Raw genomic sequence first — 22,491 nt, forward strand, 5'->3', positions numbered from 1 at the left:
ATGCAATTTTGCACACTGTGGGGTTTTAATTTAAATGAAGTGTAAACAGTCTGTGCATTTTTGCTAGAGAGTTTATCCAAATACCTTGAGGTCAGCTCTGAAATTGATTTCTATAGTTACCCAGGGAAAAGTGGATTAGCTTTTCTGCTTATTTTCAGTACCAACCTGCTTCATTTTCCGGCATATAAACACCTCAACCCTTTTTCTTTTCTCCTCCTGGCGCCGAGCTGTGCCGCAGAAGCCGCTGGGGGCCTTTTCAAACCTCCAACCTACCACTGCTCCCATCTGGCCCCATTTGCCCCAGTCGCTGTAATCACAGTCGCTTGCTGTCAGTATGTCTGCTCGGAGTGCTGAAATCAGCACATGGTGACAGAGCACAGCTTCTCGCACTCATCTTACCATCACGCTTCACTGTCGACCTTGTTGTAAGAGATCTGCTGGTTCATTCATCTCCACCGTGGAGGCTGTTTTCTTCTGAGAGCACCTTAAAAACTGGAAAGCAGTGTGACCGGCATCCATTCTCATGCCACTTGTTAATTACCCATTCTGTGGCACCCGCCTGCGGATATAGGCTAGCTTGACGAGCTTAAAGAGAGGCTTAATTGGAGCAGACAAGCAGATAGTTTGGTGTGCGCCCACAGCTCGCAGTAATGAAATGTTGCCCACCCTGCGCTTATTAACAGTGCTCTTTCAGAACAGGAGTAAAACAAGCGCTTCATCTGGAAACACTGAGGAGAGCATGAAACATATGACATGCATTCAGAGCTGTATGGCGCTGTAGGGTGGAGCAGGAAGACGGGGGACTGAAGCGGCAGCGGTTTTCCTGCCTGACAGAGAAACATGGGAGCTTTGACAGAGTTTGCTTTCGCAGGCACGACTGCGTCCCAAACTAACTGACAGAGCGCGTGGTGTCATGGCACGACATTTCTGCTCTGGCCTGAAGGAAAGATGTCAGTACTGCGTAAAAATAATGTATCCACTTCTAAAACTAAAAGAACTGCATGTGGTGCAGCCTGACAGCCTCATTTATTGTATAGCTTCCAAATTGTCAACATGGAGTTTAGGGATGGGCACTCATGCTGGCTGTCAGCGTGCTGAGACATCCACTGACATCTAATAAAATGCTGTATGTCAGATGTCCTCATCACTTCCTCTGTTGTGTTTTTGTGTGTGTGCGCCCTTTGTGTGTGTAGGTGACTGCAGTGTGTGTGTAGGTAGGTCCGACAATGTCAGTAAACGATTTAAAATGTGTGTCTCCAGGAGAGGATCCCGAGACGAGACGCATGAGGACGGTGAAGAACATCGCTGACCTGCGGCAGAACCTGGAAGAGACCATGTCCAGTCTACGGGGGACACAGATCAGCCACAGGTAGGCACACAGTTGGTACTGACTGTTATTTCCTGTACAGGCAGAGGGGTGGACTCAAATCACATGACTTGAACTCAAGTCAGACTCGATTCACAAATTATTGACTTTAGACTTGACAAGATCAACTTGCAAATCGGCTTGGACTTAAAAACCAATAACTTGTGACTTGAGCCTTTTGACTTGAAAATATTTGATACTTTCCCCCAAAGATAAAAAGTTAGTTATTAAAAAGCCACAAATCACTTCATTTCCTGAATCAACTAACATGAGTGCTATTCATTCTTGGAAGGTTGACATTTGATTCCCCTGATCTACTTTGTTTTAATCAATCCAACAGCTTCCAGGCAAGATGCAGGAGAGTCCAGAGCCCATAGTTCTAAGAAAATGATACCAAAGGTGATTTTGTTTGCATACAAAAACTATGAGGTGAAAAAATCAATCACAGTATAAGGAATGTGCCGTTACAAAAAGAGCAGTAAGTCAAGGCTCTGTTGTTAAAATGTAATTACATGACTTGACATAGCACTTGACATGGGACTTGTCAGTCTTGACATCAGGCTTAACTCTGAGCTTGCCCATTTTGACTTGGGACTTGACTTGGGACTTGAATTGGAACTTGACTGTCTTGACTTTAGACTTGTGAGTTTTGACATGGGACTTGATTTGGAACTGGCCCGTCATGACTTGGGACTTGACTTTGGACTTGTCAGTCTTTTTATGGGACTTAACTTGGGGCTTGTAAGTCTCAACATGGAACTAGATTTGGAAATTTACCTGGGACTTGACAATCTCGACATGGGCCTTGTCTCAGAACTTGACTATTCTGACTTGGGAATTGATATGAGACTTGAATCAGAACTCGCCCATCTTGACTTGGGCCTTAACTTGGGACTTGTCAGTCTTGACAAGGGCCTTGACTCAGAACTCCACTGGCTTGACTTGGGCCTTAACATGGGACTTGTTACTCTTGACTTTGGACTTGTCAGTCTTGACATAGAACTTGACACGGAACTCACCTGTCTTGACTTGGGACTTGAAATGGGATGTCTTGACATGGGACTTAACTCGGAACTCGCCCATCTTTACTAGGCCCTTAACTTGGGACTTGTCAGTCTTGACGTGGGACTTGGAAGTTGCCAGTCTTGACTTGGGACTTAATCGCAAAGGCTTCAGACTTTTTTACAATTTACAAATCAATGACTTGGTCCAAGCTCTGCTTCATTACAGGTAATAGTAAATGCCTCTGGTCTGGTTTTCAGTTAAGAAAAGTGCTAGACAATGTAGACAATGAATTTTTCCGTGTACATGAGCTGGGAAAAGGAGATCGATTCTAGTCTTTGAGATACAAGACTGTATCTATTTCCCATTTATATCTTTTGTCCACATTTTCCCAAGCAGTCTTGGATTCAGTCCATCAACCCTGCAGTCAGAAGCTGACTAAACTGTCAAAGCTGTAGCTACAACACATGTAAAATTGAGCAGCCCCTGTAATTCACTCATAAAACACAATCATAACACACAATTCTACCACTTCCTTGTTCTTACAGTCAGTCTACTTCTACAGTGGAGTTTATTTATGGGGTTTTCAATGAGCTCCACCAATCACAATGAATTTTTAAAACCCAAATGACTTGTTTTAGTGCTGAAATGAATTATTTTGCACAGCCTGCCTTAAAGCTGTTATATTACATAACCAAGACAATAGTGTAATGTAACACCTCAAATAGGATCATTTATAACTCCCAACCCAAATGTACGAATGCTCCCATCTGCTTCTTAGGTGGTTAACTTAATTATTTATACTTTTACTGGCATTAGATCAGTGTTATGTCTGACCACTTACGGCTGCAATATTTGCCTGGTCCGCTTCAAAGATTCAACCCCCCACCTGGCTCACTGTGGGCATTATGCAACTTCACTGAGACACTGTTTTAGAACTAAATCAAATGCAGAACAAACTGATTTGGCTGCCAGCAGTTATTTTAGGACACCTACACCTGTTTTAAAGAGGCTTACGATAGAGTCAAAGCTATAGTTCACTTTCTGTCCGGACAAGATAAGGAAAGTTGGATTGCTAGTTTGGGTCACGCCGCTCAATTAAAAACAAATGAAGGCTTTGAATCAAAGTCACTGAAAGACACAAGTAAGTCAGACCCTCATCAGCTATGTAAATTATGGTCTAGATGTATTTAGTGTTAGCTAGTAAACCTTAAACCTGCATTAATTCATTTGTGTTCTCTGGCTACTTGGGATCAACACAACAAGCTGTGAATAGATTTAGATATATTATTGCATTGCAAAGTTGATATGCTGGATGTATTAGCAAACAACAGCTTATTTACACGTCCAGCAAATACAGAGAGCAATACCATTCATTTGGAGTTGTGTGTTTGTCCACTTTAAGTTCAATATTCACTTTCTTTTTAGCTCTAGCCTATATTTTTCTACTCTAGGTCCTGAGGAAAATGTGTAGCTCTTTAGCTGCTAAATGGTCCACTTTGTTCACTAGCCATTAGCTACCTGTCTGCTTTTCAGTGCAGAAGCAACCGTGGTCAACTTTCTCCTTTCCTGTTTCCTGTACTTAGCTTTATATGCTACATGCTAGGTTCATCTATGTTGAAAAGAATGCCACATATATACATATATATCATATCTTATATTAACTAATGTTAGCAAAATGCTAGCTAACTAACTGACTAGCTAATCTACATCAATTGCTAGTTAGCTAGCATTTTAATATGTACAAGAAGTGCTATTTTTTTTTCCCACAAATGGTGAAGGCATGTCCTGCCCTACTCTCTCATTGGCTAACCCTGATATTCTCATCCTAACCTTACCCAATCACACTCCTCAGGCCTCAACCTATCCATAACCTACACAAGCCAACAAAGGCAATGACTACTAGCCAGTTGCAAGTGATATGTTAGCAAAATGCTCACTAATTATCAAGCTAATCTATATCAATCATTAACTAGCTAGTTAACTAGCATTTCATTGAGTACAGGAAAGGAGAAAGTTAACCATGCTTCTCCTGGGTACCAGGCTTTCTTTATTGTTATTGGAGCACAGACCAAAAAGGGGCAGGGCTTAGGAAGATTCAGTTAGTTCAAATGTTCCATAGACTGAGGGATGCTGCAAAGTTTGGTGATGATTATCTGCATTTTTTGTTATAATAAGTGACCCACTTCACATTACACATAATCATTTGAGCCACTGTAAACATTGGTCATAGCAGCTTTAAGAAACAGATATGTTTATGTTGCATGCTGGCATAAATTCTAGTGTTTCTGTGACCCTTAACAAGAACAAGCAAATATGCAAAATGTAAAGAATGCGTGTCAAAAGTCTGTTGAAAAAGGGGAGAACAGAGAATTTTTCTTGCAAGAACAACAGAGCAACCAGAATTTGATCATCTCATCTGAGAGCTGCAGCCTATGTAGACCTGGTTTCAAAGTCTTTTTTCACACTGACGTAATGTGTGGCAAGTCTGAATCTGAGGCATGTTCAATTCCTCCCAATGTGTCGCAGCCAAAACAATAGACCCACTTTGAAGAAGACCCACACATGTCACGACCAAACCTCTTAAAATAACCAAAAATAAAATGCTCCTTTGTGATCACAGATTTATGTCTCAGCAGCAATTATCCAAGTCGGATTCCTCGTGCATCCGTTGTCCTTGGAAAATAAAAGCAGTTCTGGTTTTGATATCTCTGACTCACCCTGTGCAGTTTATCACACTGATCCAACAGGGAGATACGTCTCCAACTATTAATGATGTTCCCTCTATTACCATGCCATCTTCTCCACGTTTCCTGAATTTAATTAAAAACAAGCGTCACCTTCCTCACCAGCTGGCACACGTGTAATGACATTCTGGAGTTGATGGACAACCAGCGACTTAAAACACTGTCCCATCTGTGAGCCATGGGCAACACTGAGAATCTAACAGCGTAGGGACAGAGGCTCAGGCAAAGACAAAATGATAACCATTGGTTTATGTCGGCTCCCAAGACTCCTCTCGCTCCTTCTCCCAGAGTCTATTATTTTGTGTGTTTTGCCCCATTTGCAGAGGAAGATGGTGGCCAGGCTGCCGACAGTCATGACAGATGGCAGTTCTGTGTGTGCGTGTGTGTTTGTTTTCTGCCTCCTTTTTCCTCAGAGGAGTCTCAGCCAGGCACGATCGATACAGCGCCATTGTCTTACCACCACATTTAATCCGGTGGGACCCACGGGGTTGTGATGTGAGGTGTTTGATTGGTCCAAGACTTCATGTCTCATTCACATGCATCAGACGAACAAGGACAGCTGGCATGAAATATGTGCAAAATGCATCATCATACCTCCACATAAGTACAGTGTGTGTGCATGTGTGTGATTTGGAGCGGTGAAGCAGTAAGTGCTGGTCCAAGATGGCAGCAGGCCTAGTGAAATAGCGCACTGGCTACTGCACAGTTTTCAACCATTAGATTAAGTGGAAAGACGGGAAGTGGGCTCCTGAGCGTGTGCCAGTGTTGGACATGTTTATATTCTGAATGTAAGGATAGCCTCAGAGTATGCATACCAATTCTGTCCATGACAAAAAGCCTGGCCTGAGCGTCCTAATCTCTCCCCTGGATAAGAAATGGCTGTAATCACCATGAAGCTTTGAAGCACCTTAAGTAATTAATCACTGTTACGCTCGAGCAGACATGACCGTCATATTCATCACTGAGCCTTTCTCTGCGCTCTCTTTGGGATTCTCCCTCTATATCTGTTTATACTTCAAATTCATGCAGACTGGGTGTTCAGATTTCTAGCAGGAGCGCTCAAAACATGAATATGCAGTCCACCAGCACAGCAATAGCCACCATTGTTTTCTCTTTCTTCAAGAGTAACTATGCTAAAAACATAGAAATATTCACTTTTTTTTACTTGTTAACAGTTGATCCTTCTGGAACCTTGATCAACTTTCTATTTCCTGTTTCCTGTACTTACATAAGCTATGTTCTAGGCGCATCTGTACGAAAAGTCAATCAAGTTTTGATGAAGGTGGTTAAAAGATGTTCCTAGGGGAGTTAGCTCATGTTAGCACTGGCTAACAAGCTAGCAAACCTACATCAGGAGTTAGATACCTAGTTAGTTAATGTTTCATTCACAAAATGTTAGCTAACTAGAGGAGTTCTGCACTGCACAGCGCATTTCCACACACAAAGTCTGAACAATATCAGTTGAGTCTAGTTTACACCTCAAACCTCAAAAACTCTAACTCTGTGTTTTATGCTTCATAGACAAATAGATTTGTGAGGGCAGTCCAATGACTTTCATTTGAATTACATCAAAGTTCTAGCTTTAAGTTTTAACATTATTTTTCATTACTTTTCTATTTCAAAGTGTTTTTTTTGTTTTTTTGCCTTTTATCAATAGCTAAAAGAGAGATGGAGAACAACAAAGGTCCCCGATCAGATGCAAAACAGGGATGATTCGATTCATGTTCACCGCCCCAACCACCAGATCACTAGGGTGCCCCAACATTTTGCAATTTTAAATTGCTTTTTTTCATCTTTGCCATCTTTGTTGTCCTTTGTCACCCCCGAGGCAGACCCCCTCCCGCTGTGCGTGCTCCTCACATCACAGAGACCTTTGCTCCTCACACACACTCCGCACACATCCGCTGCATTTTTTATATAAGCTGCAAGGGAAGGTCATCACTGTAATGGAGGATGTGCTTGATCTTTTAAGTTTTCAGTGAAATGTGGGACATCTGTTTCATTTGGCTGCAGATATTTACTTCTCACATGACCAGTGAGAACAACATGTGTGTGGCATTGCCATTTTATGCATATTGGCAACTTCTGACAAGGAATTCACTCAAGACAGATGTTTTACCCATCTGTCTTTTGATTGCCCTGAAGCACAGAAAGCCAGCTCCATACAAGTACAACCCCAAACACCAACTCGAAATATTGTATCTTATTTTAACCACAGTGAGGCTTCCTACATTAATATGGGTTAGAAAACCAGGCCTGTCACTTGGTCATACAGTCTTTAGCCACGTTCCTAAGTTCACTGCCATGTTAGGTAAAATTTACTACTGCAGTGATTATGTAGCTCACCAATTGTTCTTGCCATCATTAGTTTTCTATTATTATGTGTAGGGACTATGTAAAGACCCAGAGGTTCCACATGCAGTATAGAAATAGTTGCCAGTTGTTCTGATGCCCCATCATTCCAAAACCCCAATAGTCCAAAAAAATGTCCCTTTGAACCGAAAACCCATTTGTCCAATAGCCCATTATCCCAAAAACCAATGCCCATTGCGCTGAAGTCCCATCACTCTGAAAATAACCCCAACCCTAGCATCTAATAACTAATATCAATCACTCAGTCACTCACTTATCGCTCTTTCCATTAGTTTTGCATCATTATGTGTTTGGCCCCTGTAACAAACCAGAGGTTCCATGTGCATTAGAGAAATAAGATTGAAACTGACTAAAAATTGTGACTGGTCCACAGCAATGTGAGGCTTGTCTGAAGTTGGACTGCCCATTGGTCTGACGGCTCATGCATTTGGTTGATAGCCTATTTGTCCAACAGTCCCTTATCCTGAAAACAAACAGCCATTGCTTAGAAGGCCCATTGCTCCAAAAATAACTCTAACTCTAATATCTAATAATTAATATCAAGGAGCTTTTGGTCTGCCAACTTTTAACAACTTGGGTGGCTGGGGCGCGAACAAACTGAGGTAGAGGTCTCATGATCTTTTTCCATCATTGGAAATTTGTCTGTGTCATTGAAATCGCTTGAAATGCTGTTTGGTGTAAGACCAGACAGATAGCCTATTAAACCCCCCATTGATTGCACACCATGGACGGGGCTAATTGGCAACTGCAGGTTGGTTTTTGGAGCAGTGGGCCTTGTTAAGAATGACACCGCCTGGAAGCTGGTGGCACTTGATGTTACCTAAAATTACTGACCTTTTACAGGATGATTGATCTGAAAATAACCCTAACCCTAATATCTCATATCAATTAGTTTTCGTTTTTTGCTCAATCCACATCTACCAACTCTCATGATAGGAACACACACCAACTGTGAAAAGCAAAACTCTCGTAAAATGATTGTATACTGACATCGCAAATTTGTCTGCAGTGTAATTGCTTGAAATCTCAATTTAAGGTCAGAAAAATGGCTAATTAAAGGCAAACCCTTTCAGATTCAGCACCACGGACAGGGCTTGCAGTCACTGAACTCACAAGTGCAGAGAGGGTGTGCATTTTCGGAGCAATGGGCGTTGTTTTGGCATGGGTTCTGCCTGGAGGCTGATGGCAGCTAATGTTACCTAAAATTACTGACCCAGTTGAAAAAGCTTTATGTGGTTAAGCTACAGTTTCATGGGCCCTGAAACCGTGTCCCTTTCTCATTGAACTGACCTTGCTGCTTTGATGCTGCAGCCAATCGCAGCAGCTCAGTTCACATCCGCAACATTCCTCGGCGATCCAGATGTGCTGGGGCCCCTGCAGACCATCTGTATTGATCAAAAAAAACACATTTAATTTTCCTCCACTGTTGTTTTTTTCCATCCAGACAATGAAAAACGGTATTGATTGACATTTGAAGGGAAAGGAGGCAGCTGCATGTGTGAAGAAATGCTGTGATCTTCAAGGACAAACCTGGCACAGCAGAGTGAAAACGGAAATCTCCCCTGCTTGTCTCCCCGTCTGCTCGGGCCTGAGGGATCCCTGTCTGGTCCCCTGGGGATTCAGCAACTGCCAGATGACATTTTGAACATAATAGCTTCACCCGGGCGGGTTTGTTTATTTTGTGTTTACATTTGGAATACAGCGAGAATGGGGCCGGCTAAATTATTCATTGCTTTGGAAGTGAGGAGATAGCCGTTTTTCCTATTTGCGTGCATGTACAGGATTCTGAAGCAAGACACACTTTTTTAAAAAATATTCATTTAGCTGACGCTTCAATTCCAAGCGAATTGCAGGGATTTCAACCATACACTAATAGCAAAAACAGTCATAAACTACTGAAACGACTAGTTCTTAAGAGTAATGGTGGGACACTTTTCATTCCTTGACAATGCTCTTGTGAGAGCAGTCAGACTGAGTGGAGAGGTGACATGATTCAGCTGCAGGAAGGTAATACGAGGCACTTCTTGACAAGATGAGTTTTCAGTCTTTGATGGAAGACGGAGAGTGACTTGGCTGTTCTGACTGGAGTGTGCGTGTGTGTGAAAGATGGTTGTGTTGGCGGTTGGGCGGGGACGCTTTTCTCAGGGTCCAGACTGAAGATCTTGCGCTGTGATGGTGGCGAGCAATTACTCTGAATTGCTCTCAACCTAGTAGGGTTTAACGACTGCCAGTACCAATGTCAGCCTCAGTGCTACATGCGTGCACACACATGCATACTGCACAGCACATATACACAGATTCACACACACAATGACACATGCATACAAAACAAGGCAGTGATAGTTCAAGGGAATGTTAGATCACATGCCAATGCTTTCTGCCCTCAAACGCTGCAGAGCAGTGACTGTGTATCCCACCAAGCATTATTAGAACTACTGAGTTACAAAGTGAATAAACTGGATATCTAGGTTCTACGATAAGGCTGGAATACTTACCTGCTGTGGAACACTCTGTGATGACACTTAAACTACCTGTAAATGATTTACATAACAATCGAACTCTTGTTATTTGTTGTGCAATTCCCTCTCCATCAATTCTCATGGTTATTTCCTCTCATGTTCACGTGAACATGCATCCAACTCAATGTCAATGCAATTCGAAATGCAATCTTTATGTTTTTATTGCACAACCGTCGACAACAGCTAACTTAAACTGATAAGTCACTGCTGGTTGAATCAGCACAATTTCCCAGAAACAAAAATAAATGACAGATGAATGGACATCATGCCAAATATGGCTGACTAACGGTGCAATCCATTGCGAGTTGGAAGACAGTAGTTCCAAGTCTTTATTCCCAGCTTACAATCAAAAACATGGACGCCTGCAGCAAACTGATGTTTGAGTGGCAGGTTTCTGAGTCAGAGCTCGTACCACATCCTGAAACATCATCATCTAATTGGAAATGAAAATGGCTATGACAGAGTTTTTACCACACAGTAGAAATCAATGCTTACTGTTCGCTGTGTGCGCTGCCATATCTGCTGTGATGTCAGGTGTGTTTACAGGGTTCAGTGTTAAAGGTTTTTTTTTCACTTGCCTGTCTGGGTCAGAAGTCCACTTACCCAAAGTTAGTATTTATTTGCCCCAAATTGTTTTATTTGTTAACAGTTATCAAATGACAGACTAAAGTAACTGTTTCATGTTTAATCTAGGGCTGCAAAGTCTGTAAAATGCCAGAGAGTAGTGAAAAATATCCATCCCAGTTTTCAAAGTCTAAGATGATGTCTTTCATCAGCCTAAAACCCGAAGATGTTCAGTTTCATAAGAAAAATGGAAAATCTACATATTTTAGAGGCTGAAAAGAGCATTTTCTACAAATTTGCAGGAAAAAATACTTTAATATTTAGCTGATTAAATTGTTTATTTCTTTTTTACTACATGCTGAGTCTGGAAGTGCTTGTTGCCAGATTTACTTCCCTAAAATGACCTTTTATTTGCCCTGAGCAAGTCAGCATTTCTTATTGTTAAGCCTGGGTTTATGTTAGCAAATTCTGGCTAGATGGGTCTTGCCTGAGTTTCCGACGTGGAATTCCAACTTAAATAACCATTCCATTGCACTTTTCCATATCGGAGGTTGTTTTCCCCCCCAATTTTTGAGCAATGGATTACAGTGTAAATCTGTCCTCTATGCTCAGTTGAGATTAACATGCTTGTTGGTTTTAAAACTGCCGTTATACAGGAAGTACAAATTGTGCTCTAATGTTGAGCCTCCCAACAAAGCTCCTCAGAGTTTTCATTTATAAACTAATACAGCTCAGCAGAATATAAGCCAGTGTTAAAAATCACTCCCTAATGGGCGACAGTACATAAAGTGCACTATGTGGTACATGGTCTGTATTTCTCACAATCCCACAATGCAATGCAGATGTGAATATTGCAGTCTTGCCACACTACACCTGTCAGTGATGATGCAAAGAGGTGATTCTTACAGTAAGTGCCTGAAATCTCAGTTTACTGCTCACTATAAAGTATAAGGTGTATGTTATATAGGGGGCTGTAAATGAGTGAGCAAGGGAGTGATTTTGGATACAAACCAAAGCTTTGCTGTGATTTACCATGGCTCTCTCAGCTTATGGTGCAGAGTACAGTCCCTACAGAGGGATCGACTGGAGCATCAGCAGTTTACTCTGTAGAGGCTCTAACCAAAAAGAACACAGACCGTTTCACCGGGTCGCCACCAACCCTGTGACCAGAGGAGCCCAGTCATGCCAAGCTGTACCAAAACTTCAAACATCGTTCCTTCTCTAACTTTGGAGTCTAATATTGGTAGGTGATCTTGTTTGGATCGATATTTCTAAGACAGCAAGTAACTGCTAAAAACTTTAACCTTGAAACTTTCATCTTCTGTCATAACTATATAATTACACACCCAAAATCAGACTGGAGGTTTAAAATTGTTTTAAGCTGTCAAAGGTTGCTCCCACTCTTTGCCTTCAAAGGACCTGCAATATACATTTTCATCCCAGCTCACCAAGTTGTGTATTTTGACATGTGACTATTAGAAACTTGGATCTATGGTCATGGTTACAAAAATAAAAGAACTGAAAAAAAATGCTGTTGCTCATATTGTACATGAGAGTTGAGGAGAGCCTTTGAAGTGGTGCTGCATGAATTCCATTCAGTGAATGAAGCTCCATGAGAAATACATGTTTAACTGTTCAACTCTCAGCCCTCATTAGCAGCAGCGGGAGAAAGAAAGTTCCAGTGTATTTATATTTATCATTGCTCAGCAATAACCAATCCCCTGCTGTCAACATGGATTCTTCTCCTACTGAGCTCTTGGCTAAACACAAGATAGTCTCCCTCTGTTAGGATTTATTTTGGTTTCAGTTCTGCTTTGTACCAGATATGAAGCAAAGATCCTCATGAAGCAGTGGGGTTTATGGGAAATGTGGTCTTAATTTTGAAACATAATGACGTTCGCGGTGCTTGTGAGGCTACCAATGATTTATGACAATAATAGTTCATTTGACAACATTACACTGATGTTATATGTAGTCGATCATGCGTTTTAGAATGTATTATGTCATGTTTTTTAAAGGGCTAGTTCAGATTATTTGATTATTTATCAACAGTCAGTTACCTACAGCATGCCGGTCTACAGACCACCAGTTAGGAGAAGCAAAGAGGAGCCCCAGAACGGAAGTTAATCAATGTACTGCTTAGCCACTTAAAGGGACAGTTCACCCCAAAGTAAAAAACATCTCTCGAATATAATGGGGCTAAATGGCACAAGTCCTGTGTTGCTCCAAGCACCAAAAAATATATTTGAAGAATTCTAAGCTAGTGTCTGTTTCCAAAAATCATAAGCCAGTCACACAAAAAAATCCACACACCTTGTTGTGAGCAGTTTCATGTAGGAACTACTTTCTTTCTGCAGTAGAATCTATCGAAACTACTTTAGAATCTACTGGAACTACTTTCTGTCTAATAGAAAGAAATAGGATTTTAGGGTGTACTGTCCCTTTAAAAAAGTCCAACTAAAATACTCAACATCAGTTTAAGTGTACACTATATTTAGAATATTTTCACTGCTTTATTTAGCCATCAGGCAGATTTTGCTGATAGAAACACACCATTTTTATAAGCCAACTATAGCTCTTTCCCAAACCAAACTCCATAGGTGAAATCACTAATTTTACCTTGCAATACATGAAGGTGTTTCTGGTCTACTGCTGCCTCAGTCATCAAAAGTCACACAATAACACAAACAATTTAACAGATCGAGGCAGCAGCAGAAGAGCATCTCCTGTGATCTGCGAGCTAAAATGACTGATTTCACTTATGTAGTTTGGTTGGTTTGTAGAAGGCTATATTTTGCTTATACACTGTCCAAAAAGGCTGTCTGGTGGTAAGGTAAAGCAGCTGAAATATTCTAAATGAAGCGTATACTTAAAATTATATTGAGTTTTTTAGGTGGACCTTTTTTAAGTGGCTAAAATACCTTTTGTTGCTGACTGTATCCACAGCAGTACATTGCCTTGCTACTGTGCTCCCCCTGCGTCCTCTAAATTGGGGCATGCCGACAAGCATCTACAGTTAATACACTGACTATCAATAAGCACCTCATACAGCGCCGCTTCAAATAATCTAGACTATCCCTTTAATTGAACCTGCGTGTTTGTATGTGGTAGGTTTGATGTGTAAAATATCTTAGCATCTCTCCTGTACTTGCTGCTCAGCCGTATCCTTCAGTTTGCATGCTCATTTATCTCAACACCTACACACATTCACACACACAGTCTCCCTCAGTTTATCTGTCTTTTTTTTTCTCTCTGCTGCCTGGAGATAAAGATAAGCTGATTTAGCAAGCTACATTGTGTACGAATGGTTAAATGATTTTGATTTCCATACCGTGGAGAATTGTTTTCTGTATTTCCACATTCGGTTTTGATTGCCAGTCAGATAAGTAACTGGGCTTTTCTTTTTCTTTTTGTTTGTTTCGTTTGGCTATTTGGTACATGGCACTGTGTGTGTCTTTGAGCTTTTGTGTGTGTGTGTGTGTGTGTGTGTGTGTGTGTGTGTGTGTGTGTGTGTGTGTGTGTGTGTGTGTGTGTGTGTGTGTGTGGTTAATCTCAGGAGGTGTTGATAGAGATGCGTTGTGAATATGGCTGGCATCACTGCCCCTCTCATCTTGGCACTTGGCATCACAGGGGTGCAGTGTTCTGCCCTTTCTCACTCTGTGCACACACACACACACACACACACACACACACACACACACACACACACACACACACACAGACACGGCTGATCTCACACCTTTCTCACTGCTGAGATGTGTGAGACGCTGCTTCAAGATGTCATTGCTTTTGTCACCTAATGAAGGCCAGTGTACAGAGGCAGGCATCCAAATAGGCGTCTCATCCCACATATCCAGCTGCTGTCCTCCTCTTCAGCTGCAGCATCATATACTTATCTTTTCCTTGAATGAGTATTTATTAGAATTAAAATTGATGCTGAATGTTTGCTGAGGGAGTATGTGCCTTTTATGAGTTGTAAAAAAAAGATTACTAATCTTTTAGAAGGAGTAGATGTTTATAACGGTTAAATTGAGAAATATGTTAATGGAGTCTGGCAGACAGTCACTGAATGCCAACTCTAGTGTGTGTATTTTCAGAGCAGTGGGCTTTTGTTTTCAGGATAACGATCTTAACTTTATATTTACAGACAGCTGAACAACTTGCTTCAACCGTAGATCATATATTAAGTAGGGTTTTATTTTAGAGAAAATTAATAGAGAACATATTTTTCAAGAAATCTGGTTGTCAGTATTCTCTTACTTTTTAAGAGGAGATCAACTTTTTCTGGACTTTTCTAGTCTGTCTGTTTTGTTTACCTAGGTTTATGGGAGAGGAGGGATGAGCTGATATGACCTATCAACCTTTATAATTTACATTTGAATGCTAGGGTTTTACATAATGCTCTTTTTTTTAACTAAACAGAATTCTCTACAAGCAATATTACAGCAGTTGTTCAGCAAATTGTGTGTTATTGTGTTGGCTGCATCTGCAAATCATTCAAGTTAGAACTGGCAAACAATGAATGTATTTACATTAGAATGAATATACTGCTAATGCTACAACGTATTAGCAAGGAAACATCCTGATATTGTAAAAATCAAATGTGAAGTCAGTTTATCATAGCGTCAGCATCTGTGCCAGCAGTTTAAAGCCTTAATCCTGTTTACACTTGCTACTACATGTGTAAGTCTTGTTTCCATGGCAATATAAATGATATATATGCAGCCATCATTATTTTGTTTACACAGGGATGGTTGTGACTAAAATACACAGCGGCAATTTAGGCTTAAAGACACAAAGCTTTGAGGTTCATGTCAGGGTTGTTCTCTCTCACCATGTGAATGCAGTGCTCGCTTTTTCCCAGCAGAGAGAGCTCAAGCTAGGTGCCTCTGCTGCCGTCCTCTGCTCTCTGCGTCCAGATACACATCAAGATGCAGGGCTGGATCTGTGAGTGGTCATGAGTAGATTATTTCTCTGCACTTCTATCATCCTAATGCAGTTTCTTCTGCAGTTTAGAGAAATCAAGTGAGATTTTGCTTTTTTTGTTGCAAAAAATAATCTAGCAAGGCGTCATTTAAAAGACGAGAGTTGTGTGTTGTCCGGTTGTTGACAGGTGCAGGTCCTTTTGACAACATTAGAGGAAAGAACAGGCTGCAGTGGTTGCTGTGGGGTTAATGGAGGACAGTCAGGAGAGTGACTCAGTCCTCTTTGTCTCCCTCCATCAGGTTTCATCCCTTGTCTTGGCTGCTTTTATTTGCGAACATTTCACTTGTTCTCACACTCACACTTTTCTCTCTCTTTCACAGATCTCTCTTCCTCTAGATGCATTTTCATCCCACGATTTTTTTTTTCTAATGGTGATGTAACTGTTTAGAAAACCTTATTGGAAATGACAAAATAAATAATTATTGACAAATGATGAGATGATGACATTTTATATCCAAAGGGTCAAAGGTCAACCTCACTGTGACATCATAATGTTCAGCTCTAGTAGTCATCTGTACTCCTCTCTAAAAAATAGTGGTGGCAGAATGATTCTCACTGGAAATTATTTCATTATAAATTATTTAATTTCATTACATACATCATAGGAGTCTTGACAGACGTGGATGTAAACTGTAACTTGACTGGTTGGTGAAGACATACAACTTCGACGATGTATTTTTATTTTTTGACTGCTCTGTTTTATGTGACCATTGACAGCTGACTTCTCACTCTTCATAACTGACCACTAGGGACCACAAGTGATCAACAGCTGCTTCAGTTTGAAATCTTGTTTTAACTCAGGACAGTGTATGTGGGGGTCATGTTAATTGTGGTGGCATTGCAGTAGGTGCTTCACCATCTGTCGCTTGGCAGGGATCTGCACTCTACTCTGTGCACTCTTCCAGTTTTGTATTTTCTTATTGCAAAGTGAATTGTTTGTTTTGTTGAATATACCATTAACAGTTTTTCCTGACATTTCTGAGGTTTATTTTCTTGCTTTAACCCTGCTGGTGCAGATGCATCTGATTCACATTTTATTTTGTGTGACATTTCAAAAGTTTTTGTAAAGTACACTTGATGGAAACACATCTCTGTCTCTCTCCATCTCTACGTGACATGCCATGATAATCTGACATGTATTCTCATGGGAGCTTTCACAAGTTCACACAATCGAAGAAACAGCACTTTAGGAAGGTCACACACACACATACACACACACACACACACACATAAAGCAATGTTAGAGGAAACCGCATGTGATTTGAAGGGAGTGGCACTTAACTGATGTCGACAGCTCTCTACTTAAAATATGACTTTCCTTTCACCTGAATGATTCGCCCTTCGCAGAGGAATGCACTTGATATGATGTCTTCAATGTCCTTTGTCCATTAGAGGCACATTTCCCAAGATCCTCTATACCAAGAAGTAACTGTCAGAAAATACCAGTCTGATAATCATGTCCAGAGTCTGAATTGATTCTCTTATTTCCTTTCTCTGCACCTCTGTCTCCACAGTACACTAGAAACAACCTTCGACACTACAGTAACCACTGAGGTCAATGGGCGGAGTCTACCAGCCCTCACCGCACGCTCCTCCCCCATGGCCTGGCGTCTGGGCCAAACACAAACCCCGCGTCTTCAGGCAGGCGATGCCCCCTCAATGCCCAGCGGCTATGCTGCTCCCAGGGCGAGCACGACGAGCGCTGGCACCACCACAGGGCGCTACAGCGGGCACTCGGACCCCTCAAGGTTTGTGTACGGCGCCCCCCTGAGGCGAGCGGCAGCGGCAGCAGCAGCAGGGGCGAGGGGGGCGGAGCAGGGGGAGAAGGGAGGAGGAGGGCTGGAAGGAGGGAAGCAGATGGAGGTGGCAGGGTACATGAGTGATGGGGACATCCTAGGGAAGAACGGCCGGATGGATGAGATCACCAGCGGGTAGGATGACGAGTGCTGAGCATGTTAGCTTCCTCTGGTGCACTGACTAATCAAGATTTCCTGCTTTAAAGGCCTAATCAATAATTTGACCACATTAATTACAGATATATTCACATATATAAGTGAAAAAAGCTTGACATGAGATGAGGAATCAGCATTTTGTGCATTTCTCAGCTGATCATACCTGACAAATACCTTTAACCTGTGTTAAAGGTACCCTGTGGAGTTTTCTTGTAAACAAACAAAACTATGTTTATATTTAAAGGTCCAGTGTGTAAAGGGTGCTGTTTAGAGAATGTGGCAGAATTTGGCAAGAAATTGAATATATTATTTTCACTAGTGTGATTAGTCTGATAATCACCCAAAAATAAGAATTGTTGTGTTTTGTTACCTTAGATTTAGCCCTTTCTATCTCCAGAGAGCAGGTCCTCTTCCATGGAGGCTGCCATGTTGTACTGGCATGTTTCTACAGTAGCCCAGAAGAGACAAACCACACACTGGCTCTCAAGAGAGCCTTTCGCATTTTTTTCATTGTTCACGGCCGCTGTAGGTTCTCCTACATGTTTGGAAGGGGAGGGTGGAGCGCACGGTATGCAGCTGGTTGCAATTTAGAACCTCACCACTAAATTATACACACTGGTCCTTTAATGTTACTCACCAAAACACATTATGTGTATCCTTGAGGTCTAACTAACATGTTTAGTGCATGTCCTTCCTCATGAAGAATTTGCAAAGTCAGTTTTTGTAAATATATTAAATTGCACATTGTTTTCATGCATTTTTGCTTGCTAACAGTCTTCTTCTACAGTTGTTGCATTGCTGCTATTTCTTGGCACATTACTGCCACCAACTGTCTACTAGCCTAGAATTGACCCTTCATAAGTCCCGCCCTTTTTTGCTCTGTTTTCCAGTGACAGTTCAGCAAGCTTGGTACCTTCCCATTCCTGTATTTTGATATGCCATGTGTTAGGCTTGTCTATGTTGATAAGACAACCAAATTTTGGGGGTACCTGCAAAAGTGACATATATTTAGACATATATTTCTATCATTTCATCAATCATTCCCTGGCTAGTTTACAAACACTTTGCTAACATTAGCTCCCTAGTTAGCTAGCATTACAACATCAGCTAAATTAAGATGTGTCGCTTTGACAGGAAAAGGAGAAAGATGACTGAGGTATCAAAGTAGTTTGCTCAACTGTTATTGAAACATAGAGCAAAATAGGGGCGGTGCTTAGGAAGGGTCAATTGTCAATCAATGTGAGAGGAACAGCAGGTGCTAAACCTTTGTACAGAATTTTGGTGGTGGGGCCTTTATATCAGCATTTGACTGAAAATTTGTGTGTAAAGTTGAATCTTGTACTTAAATTTCATGTGTTATGTGGACCCATTAGCTTTTAGCAAATTACGTTAAACTTGGTTAATAGTAGTGTTAACATTTGCTTTAGATATCCACCAGGATTTGGTTTGGTTGAGGTTCAACTAAGTATGTAGGCATAATCTACCACCTGAACTCAGTCTTACTTTGTACTGTGCTGAGTTACCTATCAGGTGTCTCCCTACATTTAATCTTAAGTGGTTAAAATGCACTTTTTGCCTTCAAACCAAAATTGGTAGATATTAAACACATTTCTTACAATTTTAAAAGCCCCTCATGTTCATGCTCAGGAGTTATCAGCTTTAATATAGACTGGCCTTCTACATCAAATACTCCTTGAAATGCCACTTTAAAGGCCATGTTTTAAAAGATCACGACTACAAGTCACACATTTTCATTGAGTCTTGCAATGCAGGTTAGCTGTGTATTCATACAGTCACCAAGGCCTTAGCCATCTTTCTGTGTACATTAATACAAATCGCCTGCTGATGCCCACCGAGGCTCTCACAGGCTTGTCATGCCTCGAAGGGGAACGTTCAGATGATGCATTAGTGTGAACCTTGAAAGCACCTCAATACACTGACAGATTACCTGAATGAAAAAAGATAAGTCACAACAACATCACAACAGCGTGTGTGTGGGCTTCTGACCTTCAGTCACTCAATAGCTGTAAATGCCTTGAGTGAGGGGGAGCTGTCTTGAAAATGCAGTTCACACACACACACACAGGCACAAACACACACTCCAGCTGGTATCGATGCACTTAAAAATTCCCAAAAAGAGTTTCAGGGAGAAGCTGAGCGAGGAGTGATGGAGTAAAGCATCCGTAGGATTAAAGACGTGTCAGGACAGAAAATGTAACAACACGTCGGGAGGGATAGGTGATTAGCTGAATTATTAGCGTAATTAGCTAAACACTAATGATCTCCATGTCCTATCAGCCGTGTCTGATAGCTTTCTGGCTGTAGCACCAAATCCTAACACTAATTCCCTGCCACATACACAGATATACAAAGCTTTTTTGTGAGTTCACAAAAATGCACTAAACAGTGCTCATTAATCAGTAAATCAGTCAAGACGCTGTATTCTCTCCACTGGTTTACTTTAATTAATCTTTTGCTTTACATTAATCAAAAAAAAGAGAGAAAATACTGCAGACTTCTTATGCCAAACTGAGGTTGGGCATCTTCCTCTAATTGATTCTCCTCTCACAGATACCTCACAGACGGCGGCCTCCATCTGTATGCACGGAACACAGGCCGAGCCTCGGACGGGGCTTCTTCTCGAGAAATATCCCAGAGAGGGAGCAAAGAGGTTCAGGGCGACATAGACAGGTAAGGATGGAGTCTGTCAATCATACGGTGCTGCTTTGCTTCGCTGATGTGTGGACCGCACCCAGGTCGAGTTTAGTTTCCACAGTACACACCGGATGCATGAAAGCACTTTGTTAAATATTCAGATTTGCATACAACGCAGGTTTCATATTCCAGTTTACATGTTTCTGGCATTTAGCGGATTTTCCTCTGAAGTAAGTTGGACTGTATAAGCTTCAGTGGTTTTTCTTGCTGCCATTCAGGCAGGTAAATGTTTGCAAGGGCAAAGCCACCAGACTGTGCTGTGCAGCCAGTGATGCGTATGTGTGAGAAAACCGGTGCACTGTGGTGAGAACGGCGGAAAGGTTGTGTCAACTTTCTCAAGCAGAAACTGCAGGCACATCCTCTTAAATTAAGTGGAGTTGATGTAAGTGCCCAGTAAATTGTGTGACCACTACCTAGCTAACAAGCTCAGATGCAAAGTAGCATTAGTGATTAAACTAAAGAAACTGGTACATTGGTGCGCTAACAGGCTGGGAATTAAGTCATTTTAGAGCATGGATACTTTGGCATTTGAGAAATACAAAGTTATTGGGGCATCACGGCCAAAATAAAGGGCCCCAATGCTAAAACCAATAGTGTGATAACAGTATAGTCTTAGTGAAATGAGCTGAATTGATTCCAGCCTTGCGCAAAGTTAGAAAAAGAATGTAATTACAACGTGAATCCTGTGTGTTTCGTTTGTTTTAGTTTTTTTGCTAATTTGCACCTGCAAATTCCCACCACGTGAAACTCGTCCCTACACTTGCATAGAGGATTTCGTGAATAGCTCTGTAAAAGTAGCTTCAGAGCACTGACATAACACAGCACTCATCATGAGGTGAACAGAGGTCAGGACCAGAGTGTCTGATTTTATTCACACAGTGTTAGGAGAAGAAACGGGAGATAAGAAAAAATATAGAGGTGTATTTTTTTTTTTCAGTTGAAGCAAGATATGACAGAGGTGGAAATGATTCAGTACTGAGAAGGTGAAGAGCCTTCAGCCTGAAAATGATGATATGGAGCAAATATACGTTATCTACTTTACACTGAACATATCTAGTTTGCTCATAAAAAATATTTTTTTAAAAAAGCATATGTCCTCAAATAAAAACTAGGAAATAAGTTCACGTCCTTCAGAGTTGATTTTCAGGGCATCCCCCTACTGCAGGGACATCCAAGACTAAATGAGGTGAAAAGGAGAGCTGTGCTATCGATTTAAAGCTGTCAAGCTAAGATCATGATGACAGGCCCTCAGAGGGGCTGCTGGGAATCGACTGATGCAGTGACATTTCCCAGTGTCGCAACTTCAACTTCTGCCAAGACTTCAGTGAGTGGCAGGCACTGTTTAGAGGAGTGAGAAGTTTGAAAAGCAATCAGATATGGCTCTCAAGAATTAGCAGGCTTTTGTTTGAATGCTTTAGATTAGTAAAGTGCTGTTAAAGACACTCTAAGCCGACAGCACTCAACAAAATTAGAGTAAATAAACAAATACACATAAAGCCACATTATGTTGTTGATATTAAGATTGTTAATAGTCGAGGTAAGTTGAGGTAATTTTGTAATGATTAAAAACAAATTAACTTTTCTAGTCAGATAAATTTAATTCAGTTGTACCTAAGAAACTATGTTCAGTAAGCTGAAGAGATCCACGTAACATGACCAGACTCATGGACCGATCGTTGTAGACTCTTGTGGGAGGCATCATTGCACTCAGCAGAGTTCGCTTTTCATTAGTAGCTTATGCCCCGCCCCCCCAACAGCTACGCCCCTTCCATAGCTCGAGAACCGTTTCTGTAGACTCTTGTGGGAGGAATCATTGGTCTCAGCAGAGATTTCCTATTTCAGTGGTGCAAGTTAGCCCCGCCCCTTATACTTTAGTTACACCCCCTCCATCGCTCATTACCTTTGTTTGTTTTAGAGACATTTTTGGACTATTTTTCCTGAGTTCCTTTTTCCATTGGTCTGATTTAGTCCCAGTCCTGATACTTATGTACCCATGAATAGTGCTCCAGCAATGCATGCTGGGAAGTCTGTTAATATGCCGATCGTGTTACTATAGAAACCCAATTAAATGAGTTCATTCAACGCATCATTTCAAATTAAAATACTTAGGTTTAGAAGAACTCTTTATAAATTCTTAAGTGTTCTGAAAATCAGTTTCAAGTTTAATTATCCTGAAAAAAATTACTTGATTATTTAAGTTAATGAGAAAAGATTAGTTGATTCTACTAATTTTGTGAAGGAAAAGCTGTCTAGGTTATGTACTCCGT

The 22,491-nt window shown here is 41.2% G+C and overlaps 1 protein-coding gene across 2 annotated transcripts in view; it reads left to right on the forward strand.

Moving 5' to 3' along the window:
* The window catches only part of nav3 (neuron navigator 3), a 277,797-nt gene that overhangs the window by 173,447 nt on the left and 81,859 nt on the right, over positions 1-22,491 (forward strand). For both annotated transcript variants that reach the window (XM_084711111.1, XM_084711112.1), the window contains exons 10-12: positions 1,261-1,369; positions 17,072-17,488; positions 20,081-20,200. In XM_084711111.1, the coding sequence (XP_084567237.1) occupies positions 1,261-1,369; positions 17,072-17,488; positions 20,081-20,200 (646 nt within the window). The remainder of the gene's footprint in view (positions 1-1,260; positions 1,370-17,071; positions 17,489-20,080; positions 20,201-22,491) is intronic.

Source organism: Lutjanus erythropterus, chromosome 22 (assembly GCF_056507025.1).
Source record: "Lutjanus erythropterus isolate fLutEry1 chromosome 22, fLutEry1.hap2, whole genome shotgun sequence".
NCBI classification, from domain to species: Eukaryota; Metazoa; Chordata; class Actinopteri; order Lutjaniformes; family Lutjanidae; genus Lutjanus; species Lutjanus erythropterus.